The sequence below is a fragment of the Harpia harpyja genome, chromosome 5, assembly GCF_026419915.1.
Source record: "Harpia harpyja isolate bHarHar1 chromosome 5, bHarHar1 primary haplotype, whole genome shotgun sequence".
Taxonomy (NCBI): Eukaryota; Metazoa; Chordata; class Aves; order Accipitriformes; family Accipitridae; genus Harpia; species Harpia harpyja.
In genome coordinates, this window is record NC_068944.1 from 47478825 (window position 1) to 47489626 (window position 10802).

The 10802-nt window shown below is 36.4% G+C and overlaps 1 protein-coding gene across 2 annotated transcripts in view; it reads left to right on the plus strand.

The window, feature by feature from the left end:
- ZBTB10 (zinc finger and BTB domain containing 10) overlaps positions 1-8027 on the plus strand; it is a 30777-nt gene extending 22750 nt beyond the window's left edge. Inside the window, exons 3-6 of one of the 2 annotated variants that reach the window (XR_008235298.1) lie at positions 50-223; positions 2322-2497; positions 2696-2779; positions 5300-5514. Coding sequence is in view for 1 of the 2 variants with exons in the window: in XM_052788109.1 (XP_052644069.1) it covers positions 50-223; positions 2322-2497; positions 5300-5605 (656 nt within the window). In the remaining variant the exon portion in view is untranslated. Of the gene's footprint in view, positions 1-49; positions 224-2321; positions 2498-2695; positions 2780-5299 lie in introns of both variants that reach the window. The other variant, XM_052788109.1, reaches the window with a different exon arrangement.
- The last annotated feature ends 2775 nt before the right edge of the window (positions 8028-10802 follow it).

The following is a 10802-nucleotide window of genomic DNA, read 5'->3' on the forward strand; positions in this document are numbered from 1 at the left end:
ATGACCTACTAGAACCCGGGAAGCTAAAGTAAGACTGTGTCTGTAATAGGTACTTCAAGTGACTTCAAGTATGGACTGCTGCCGGGTACTTCAAGTGACTTCAAGTATGGACTGCTGCCGGGTGCTTCAAGTGACTTCAAGTATGGACTGCTGCCGGGTACTTCAAGTGACTTCAAGTATGGACTGCTGCCAGAATCTTGGCCAAAAGAAGCTTGGGAAAATGGCAAGTATATCTGATGGAGAGGAGGTTGTTTTTTGCCTCTGATAGGTGTTCTTTATATTCTGTGTCACTGCTGGTAATATTTGATTAATTTGTTTAGAGCTTTACAAGATTAAGTGTTTACATAATCTCCTTCCATATCGTTTGCCTTTCTGGATAATGTAAATAGTAGTACTTCCTTGAAGGGAGAAAAAGGAATTCAAATGTATGGAAAAGTAAAAACAGAACATGATTTATATCAGCTCTTGTATTGTGCCTGAATATGAAGATACCCAAGGTCTTTAATGATCTGATGGCTTCCCCCACCCCTGCAGTGAGCTAATTACAGATAAATGGGCTTCGAAATTGAACACTTGGATGATGAAGTTATGAAGTTAAATATAATTTCAGAGTAGACATCAGAGCATACTTCTTGCTATTAAAAATAAAAGGTTTTGAATTCAATGGAGCCATAGCTAAAGCCTTCTTGTTGTATAACCTACCCTTTCACAGCTTGTGTGCCTTTCTTAATAGTTCAAGCAAGCAATTATCCGTAATTATTTTTCTGTCTGAAAACATACCAAAAACCCCACCACATCTAAAATAATTGTTGCTAGATCCTTAAAATACATAAAGTCTTCAGTAAAAAGAGGATCTTAAGGACTGGGTAATAGTAATGCCCACCTCTTCTCTCTGTAGCTTTGAGCTATTACTGGGATGTGGTTTATGGTTTACTGTAAATATTTTTGTTTTTTACGGTGGAAGGAATTGGGTCATCAGAAGGTGAAATTCATTAGCAGGCAAGGGATTAGAACTCAGGTTTTAGGAGGTCTGCCTGTTCTTAAACCGTTAAATTCCCATATATCTTACAGCCCTGATGTCTGCCTGTCTGTCATACCCCTCTTGATGTGTGTAAGACTGCAATTTAAAATGTTTTTTGAACTTATTTTTCTTCATGTAAGCCATTATGTGTCATTATGTTGATGTGCAGCTTGCCTGAGTGCTCCGATATACCAGGGCAAACTTTTGAATACAGGCAAAATTGAACTTCCATGGATTTTGAAGCTGGGAGGGGGCATCTTAGATATAGGCATGCAGTCCCATGCACATAGCACACAATTACTTTTGCTTTCTTCCTGCCAGCATGAACATTAGAAACTTATGTATATAATCAAGTAGCCTTAGCCAGTGCTTTTTGGATGCTTCTAGATAGTTATGATTATGTTCATAAATTAAGTCACTTGTAGTAAGTTGACTCGGTACCCTTTTCTCAAAATAATCCTTGTATTCCTGTGTGGACTTCTTCGTAGCTGTCACAGCATCCTATGCTTTTCTATTTCACACAGTAATAGGCAGCTGTAGTAAACCTGTTTTGCACGTATCCTTTGAGCAAGCTATGTTAGTTATCCTTGGTCCAAGGATATGTAAATAGCTCTCTTCTTTCATAAGGAAGAAGTGGGATATTGCTGCTTCCAGAAGTTTTTTTTCTGCTCTCTTTATTTTTTCTACTGTTAGATCAAAATAGACTTTGGGTAGAGAATAGCTAAAATCTGAACCAATAACTTCCCTTTTTAGCTATTTCAGAATTATGCTACCTCTTACTGTTCTATTCCTTTTGTCAATATTAATTCTTGCTTAATTATACTTTCTTTTTTTACTTATTTGTAGAGTCAGATCTTGGCAGGCACTTCCTGCACATAATTCTAAATAGAATATTGGGAGAGAAGATTGTAACTGTCTAAATGCCGCAGAGCTAGAGTGTTTCTAATCCAGAATAAAGTGTATTCTGGTATAGGTGACCTCTAGAAAATGGAATACTGCTAATTTGGAGCTAACTTACTCTGACTCATGAAATAAGACTTCTTTTCAAAGAATCGATCTGTACTTCTGTAGTAAAAATTCTTTGGTTACAAGTAGGTATTTTTCTAGCAAGATCATACATGCAGAACCTACCAGTATTTGTGGTTTCTGCAGGAAGGCATTGTCCTGATTTGGCTGATGAAAAGTCATGTGGGTGCTTTATTGTTTTGGCACCTGTTTATTTTTGTGCACCAGGCAGAACATATTGAAATAGTTTTTTGTGTTTCATCATCTTTTCTCCTGATGACTTATTATCTTGTAGGCGATTCCTCTGCTTTAATCATGAACAAGTTGAAGTGTCCACACTGTAATTATGTAGCCAAATACAGAAGAACACTAAAGAGACACTTGCTCATTCACACAGGCGTGAGATCTTTCAGTTGTGACATCTGTGGGAAGCTGTTTACTCGAAGAGAGCATGTAAAGAGACATTCCTTGGTAGGTAACCTCAAGTGTGTGTGTGTATGCGCATGTACGAGTGGGTTTTTATAGTTGTTTCACATGTTTTGGTAGTTGACAGAAACACTGTTCTCTGATTTGCCATAATGTAACTTGTTTTATCTTAATCTAAAATGTATGAAGATAAACATCTCTTTGTGATAACTATACCTCTTATATTCTTAATGGAAAATGCAGTATCAATTAAGACAGTCGCTGGAATTCTGATGAGATAATTTCAAGATGATTTTCAAAGTGATGTGATAAAGAGATGCAGTATATGTAAGTATTCTGTAGATAACGAAAGGGAATTTTGGCTTAGTGTTACCGCAATAGAATAGCGCGTCTTCTTGTTCTATAATGCTGCATCACCGTTTTCTGTGAGGACGCCCTGTTAATCAGCATTTGCACAATATCTTGGGGTAGTTCTGAAATACTTATTTCACAACTAGACAAAGCTATAGTATACTATCTGCTTTAAGATTTAGGAAGGAATACAAAAATACTTGAGATGCAGAAAGTAAATGTCCTTCTGACTTGCATTCTACCAATACCATAATCAGCAGGTGAGCTTACCCTGTCCTGTGCATGTTGCATTACTCAGGATTTGACTTGAGTACTGTTTATCTGAGGAACCAGAGAAAGTATTATCTGTCTTGGGTATTTTGCATGTACTTTGTATCTAGTCTGTAAGGAAATTAAGACTTCATTACAATATTTACTGTATAAAATCAAAAGTGTGTTTTCAGGGAGTAATAAAAGCAAGATCATATTGGTGGTGAGAAGGTAATAACATTTCTCCAAGCTGTGATTTTAAAAAACTCATTTTGCAACATGTTTTGCAGATACTCAAAATAGGTTAGTACATGGAACAGGGTAAATTGCACTTTACTTCTCCATTTTGGTAGCTTTCCTCAGTCCTTTGAGAATCAATGGACCATCTTGCTCCCTCATGAAGGTGTTCCATAAGTCTCCATACTCTCCTAGCAGTTGGCTTTTTGTTCCTCAGTGAGTAGAAAAAGTGGTTGTGAGCTTCCAAGTTTTAATGCAGATGCAGAAAAGAGCTTTTGGTGTAAGGCTTCCTACCTTTCCTTTCTAGCTTGTGCTATCATGAAATGGACTTTCTGTTAGCCAGTAATATTATTAAAAGTAAATAATAACTTGAGTCATATCAGGATATAATTCTAGAAGATATAAATTTAAGACTGCTATAGTAATTTTAAGCATTCCTTAAATTGCTCTACAGGTAGGAAAGGCATATGTTGTTAGTAGCTCCTACATTTTAGAACCAGCATCTTTCTTATGTTCCACTGGTCTTCTCTCATCTTGGATACACATCTTTCCACTCTGCTGCTGCTGCCTTTCTTCCTCTTCCCATACCACCTGGTGAAGGCTTAGATGCCTGAAGGGACAGGAGTACCTATGATGTTACCGCGTCTGAAGAACATTTTGTTCTGTAGTGTCTGTAGGTGACTGCAGTGATGGAGGTGGTGATGGTACGGGGCAGGTCTGTGGCTGGGCAGAGGAGGTTAGGTCATTATCACCTTATTGGTGGTGATACTGTGTAACACATCCCAGCAGCTACTCTACTTCTTCCTTTGTGGCTCACCAGAGAAGATAGCAACTGTGGGTCGTAGTCAGTCTACCAGGTAGAGTAGAGTGGGACTTCAGGTTTCTGTCCTGCAGTATCTGATGAGGTCTTGTAGCTGAAGATTTTTTTTCCTTCAGGAAAGGAGATGAAGTCAGGTTGAAAATAGCTATAGAGTGAGCTCAGCCCAGCCTGGTGTTTTAACTTTTAAGTGAAGTGTGCTCTCCCTGATGGAATCAGAACACCTTCCCCCCTCGCCGCCATTCAACAGAAACCTCAAACATTCTGCTTTGTGTGAAACACTATCATAACAAGTCTAGAGGCTGAGGAAAACACATGTTGTATCAGCTGTACAGATTTTACAGTGGGACTAAGGTAACTATTTGTATCTTGACCTTGTTTGGTTTTGGTTTTTTCCCCTCATCTGGGTGGTAATTTCTGTTTTATCTAAAATGGCAACTTTTTCAATGTGACCTCAAATGAGATATTTAAGCACATAGTTGTAATCTGTTATGGGGACCCCCAATAGAAGAAGGAAGCCTTCAACTTAATTTTTTCCAAGATGATAACCATTATACATGGTTGCTGAATTCAGTTACTTGTACAAATAACATACTCCCAAATTAAAAATTAAAATTTATGTTTAGTCAAGTTAGTCAACAGCAGCCTCCTAATTTTACACGCAAGCTCACTCTTACACACAAGACAAAAAATTCTTCAAAGGAACCTGGAAAGATGATGTTGGGTTTGGTTGTGTTGGGAGGGAGGTGTCGTGGAAGAAGGATCTTGCTCTTTGAATTTACAACTCCAGCTTGTTCTTAATGTTTCTAGGACTTAAAATTGTAAAGGTGATTTTCTAAATGAGTTATGATCCTGTTTGCAACGTAAGTGCTTATACTGTTCCCATTACCTTTCAGAGTCTTGTTCTGTACAGTGAGTAGTCATAAAAGTAACACTCACCTGTTTACGGAACAGGCAGCTATTCAGCTATCTGCTGAACAGTAAGCAGCTAGTTTGGTTGTGGGCAATAGCTCATAGTCAGAATGGATCTCTAGTAGTACTTATCTTTCTCTGAACGGTGTTGGGGTATCCTTCAGAAGAGGTCAAAAAATGAATTTTTGTATTAGTAATTATTATTAATAGTAGTTTTCTAGTACTATTGCAAATGCAACCTGATACACACATTTTCAGCTGTTAATATTTCTCTTCCATAGGTGCATAAAAAGGATAAAAAGTATAAATGTATGGTGTGTAAGAAGATTTTCATGCTAGCAGCCAGCGTTGGAATAAGACATGGATCGCGACGTTACGGAGTTTGTGTAGACTGTGCAGATAAATCTCAACCTGGAGGGCAAGAGGGAGCAGACCAGGTGCAGGACACAGATTTCCCTAGGGATGAAGAATATGAGGAAAATGAAGTGGGAGAAGGTGATGAGGAGCTTGGTGATGATGTAGAAGAACAGAATGACCAGTCTCGATGGGATGAATCTGGGGAAGTTTGTATGCCTTTAGATGACTGACAGAGCATATGACTTCAGGGTGCCGCAAATGGACACTATATGGATTGACTATTTGAATTTTTGGACTGAAGGCTTGCAAAATATGGTACAGGCTGGGTGGTAGTTATGTTGCTGTGAAAAATGTAGGGTCAAAGCCTTATAGCAAAAAAGGATTATTAATTTTTTTATGATATTTGCACAGGACTGTACAGCATACAACCATTTGGTTGAATTATACAGAGTCCTCACATCTACAGTCAGTTATCAAAAGAAAAATGTATTTTTTATTATTTATAGGATATAGCTACTTGGGTCCTATTCAGACATAGTAGTAACTGTACTTATGTTACACATTCATGTATCTGTTAACATGAATGAAGAAAATTGCAACTTCGTATGGAAATACAAAGACAGGTTTCCCAAATCCACTTGTACTTTGTCAGTGAACCAGTTAAGCTAATTTGGGCTATTGGCTCTTGTTTCCACAAGCATGTCTTTGCCATACAAACCTTACCTCTCCCGTACTCTGATAGGTGAAAGCCAATAATTTAAATATGCATCAAAGATAATGCCAACACTGTATTGAAATTTGGTTTTAAAACTTTTGGCTCTATGCTGGCAGGTGGTATAGGTGATAAGCACTGGAGAAGTTAATAATGGCATTAATTTAGTGTCTCTTCACAGTTTTGAATTTTCAAGAAGGCTGTTATTGATTCATCAGTTCCAAAATGATCTTGCAGAAGGAATGACCAATAATGAAAATAATAGAATGATGAGAGCATGGGTAACTCTTCTGCCACTTAGTCAAAAGAGATAGTCATGCTAAAAGGTATCTGATGTAATAATGTTCCCTCCCTCCTCTAAGGCCCCCCCTCCTCTCAAGCTTTTGATTTCCCTGGTGTATACCTCAGTCCCACACAATAAAAATACAAGGAATGGAGAAAGTGTCATATTAAACAACTTTTTGGTTGATAATTTCTTACTTGTCCGGTTTTTGGCTAGTTTATGTGATGTGAATTGGACACTAGGCTATTGTGCCCATCGTTCGTCATTAAAATGAACACAAACTATTTTTTATTCTTTTGTACTTAATGGGTTGTTGCTAGTGTTTAATACAAACCAACTACATTTAACCTGTTGACTTAATTTGCTGGATTTTTTTTTTTTAAAGAAAAACAAAAAGTCCAAAGCAAAATAATGCTCTTTGAGTTGTCTACTTTTCAGGATGATATGTTCCCTACACTCTTTATTTCAAATTTTCTAGGAGGTGTTGAAACTTGAATTTTTGTAGCCATGTGGGTTTTTTTCCTAAGCTTGTAATATTGTACCAATGACTTCAGGCCTCTTTCATAGGGAGGGGAGGGCATTACACCTTCATCTTAAACTCCTTTGTGTTGTCTAGCCTAAAGGCAAATGAATTCAGGCAATCATTGGAACAATAAATCTGATGTACTATTATGTCACGAGTAAATATGCAGAGCATTTATCATGACACATAGCTAGGCCAGTGTGACAGTACTGTATAAAAAACAATTGAGGGTCACCATATTTTTCAGCTTTGTTTAATTTTAAAATGAGTATATTTTTTCCTATTTTATATCAGGTAACTAAATTATGCTAGTTGTGTGGATAACTTTGAACTTAATGCTTTGACAGACAGAATCTTAATGGTGCTCCATCTGATCAAAGTTGGTATGTATTTAAAGAGACGAGCTTTACTGTTGTCCTTTACATCAGTAGAACAGTAACATAATGTTAAGACATTGTTTTTGTTGACTGAAGCTGAGATAAGTTTGAATTACAGTTATATGGGAATTAAAATGCTTTTTTTATCATCCACTTGTTTCATTGGTAGTTTCCACAACATTGTAAACCTGACAGATGATTAGTTTTGTGGGGGAGGGTGGGGAGGGTGGGGTGCCTTTTTTTACACTGAAGAATACATCTTATTCTCATTGTTCTAGACTGAAATGAGTAATGTGTAATTCTGGTGGGGTCCAAAGTAGAAATTAGTTGGGCAAAGATGATATGAATGAAAAAATATTTTAAACGTTAAAGTAATGGTCTGCTTTGTGAATATGTAAGTATAGCATAAAGATTTTTTCCATCCCATTTATCCCCTTTAAAACCATAGTTTACAATTGGTAGATCTGTCTATATATATAAATATATATATATATATATCTGAAATTCACCTAAATCTGCTTTATTAGGATACTGCTCACTTAATGCTTAGAAACTGGACCTGGCTCTACATTCTTAATGTATTTTCTTTTTTTTTGTTGTTGTTTTGTTTTGGTTTTGTTTTTTTTCCTCTAGGTATGAACTTATTCTCTTGGAACTGAATCTTCTTTTACTACTTAAATCATTTATGTATATCTGGTAAATTATGACCAAATTTGTTGTTAGACTGCATACAGTAAATTGAAATATACACTTGGTACACTACAGAATTGTTGTGCTTTTGTTCTGGTTATATTTGGAAAAGCAGGCTTTAATAGAAATTAGTGTTATTTATAAATAATCAGTTATTATTCACTGACCTTAATATTCTGTTGCATTGTGACAATCATTGTTTCCTTGGTAATACTTAACTGCTTGCTTTTAAAGTTGCATGTAATTGCCCTTGGTAGGACTGGAGGGAGAGGGACGACTATTGAAATGTGGTAATAGCTCTTTAGCAAATGGTGTGAAATAGTTTAATGGAGATCCACTGTTCTTGTATTGGGGAACGAAAAGAATTTGTTTGGAAGCTATCTGCAGTCTGGATTTTCTGAGCTGTTTATTCAGAAGTTATTTTAAATACATTATTTGATTGGGGAGCTCTAAATTAATAAAAGTAAATTTCCTAAGAATTACCATAAAAGGGACAGCTCCAGTTTCTTTACTATTACGAAAAAAAGGAAGAGATTTCTGTTTGCCCTAGAAATCATCTTCCCCTTAAGAAATGCTGGAGCTATGCTGTAGTAACATGGCAGTGAATTTTAGTTTGTCTGGTTTTGGGGGTTTTGCAGGGGGGCGGGGAGGTGACTCCTTTTTAATAGAAGACAGACTAAACTGTCTTCCTTATCAAATTAAAAGATACCCAGTGTTTCATTTTGTCTTCTGATGAAATAGTTCCCAAACCAAATGTCTGAGACTTGCTTATTTGGGGCAATGATACACAAGAGTAGTGTTATGAAAAAAATTGTATGTTTCCCCCCATTCTGTGGGGTTTTGTTTGTTTTCTGGTCTCTTCAAGCAGTGGCAGTTATCTTTTAGAAATAAACATACAGAGCAGGGCAGGGAACCATGATGCAGGGTAAAATCAAATCAGTAGGTAAATTCACTTTGATTAGAAGTCCTTGTCAAAGTAGGTGTGATGTAAGGAAGATGGACAATGTAATATGTGTTTGTCTTATGCCAATGTTACTACAATGCAATAGCAAGCATTTTTCAATTGTAATGTCAGATGCATCTTGCAGGAAAAATGGCATTTTTTCAATTGTGTAGAAAACTTTCATAGTTCAGTTTGCTAACAGATCTTCTAGTAAAATAATTTTCTGAAGTGAAACCAGTTTTGAAAGCCAGAAATGATACTTGGTTGTCAACACAATGATGCACCCTAAGAAGTAAGAGTTGAAATAACTGGTCCTCACAGTATACACTGTTACTTGCTGAGATGCATATACTTCTGCAAATGCAGAGTTTTCAGGTATTACTACACGCCCCTTTCTTCTGAAAAGAATAAGCATTATCAGGTGAAGAAAAGTTTGGGGCCAGTACACTGGCATGTGGTAGGCTTCTAGTTGTGAGTCACAGCAGTAATGCTGTCAGCAGAAGATGCTGCCTTTACCTAGCTTTAAGTTGGTAAGACTTTTAATAGGATTTTCTTTAACGAGGCCAATCTCTGTGGTTTGCTTGCTTAAAGTTTTGTTTCACTTGACTTTTCCTGTTCTTGCCACTCAGTAACACAAGTCTCCCACCTAATCTAAAATATTGCTGTAGTCTGCTGACTCCACACAGATCCAGAATTCACTTTGCAAGAACTGTACCTTACTGGCTGTTCCTTTGTACTTTGTTGTATTTAAATGGTCTTGGAAACTAATACGAGAAATGAAAGCAAGATAATTGACACCACCACCAGCCCGAAAAACTTGTTGTGCCAAAAGAAAGTGAGAAAGGAGAAAAATGTTGAATGCAATGTGATAAGAAAAAGGCTTTTGGATTTGAGTTGTTACAGTTCCTCTTGTTTGCTGCTTGCATGTTTTGGACAATTCACTGTATTTGTCTCTAGCACAATTTGGTGACAACCTTCTGATGAAGAAGCTATGCAAGAAGCCCGGTTCTGAATTTATTTGGTGTCTCCAGAATGTGGTTCAGGCTGTGCAGAGGTAGTACCACTGAGTAGTTTGCTGTAGATAGTTTACCATATACCCTTCTGTTAGCATCCCTCTTCACTGTGTAATTGTTATCCATTTTTTATTTGATAAATGTTTGCTCCATAGAACTGAGATTTGCCTTTTATATGTTTTAATAGCACACTACTGTGTTTCACTAAACAGTATGGTAAAGGCTAAATATTAACACAATGGATAAAAAAAAATAAGTTGGTTTTCATATAGTTTCTTTTAACAAACCTGTAATAAAATAAGTCTTTTGTAATAAAGAAAATACAGGTTTGAAATCCAGGGGCAGGGACATTGCTGAGCTGAACCCTTTGAGATGTTGAAGATCCCACATATAATTCACTATGGCTTTTTAAAATACTTTTATGTAAAAAAAGGTAAAAATATACTAGAAGGATCCTGTGACTTTAAACTGGAAAATAAAATTGGCTTAAGTACTTTGTATGTAACATTGTTGCAATCTGAAGCAAATGTTTAAAATAAGCTATATATAATGTTTTGCTTACCTGAATTGATTTGAATTAGCCACTTCAGAATACAGACATAAGTAATTTCTCACTAATATACTGATATGTAGACACAACTTCAAGACTTCTAATACCATGTGCACCAGTCTCTAAGTTACCGTGCTGCAAATAAATTTAAAAAATAACTATTTCATTCTATCTATTTTTATCTGTGCCCTGCATCCTCACCCTCCACAAGTAGATGGAGAGATTTCTTTGGATGGATAAGTGTTAACATACAATCATTTGCTGCAAATGATGTAACTTCTGCTTCTGACATAGAATAGAACTTACAGAAAATAGAATTTAATTTAAGGTTGTATA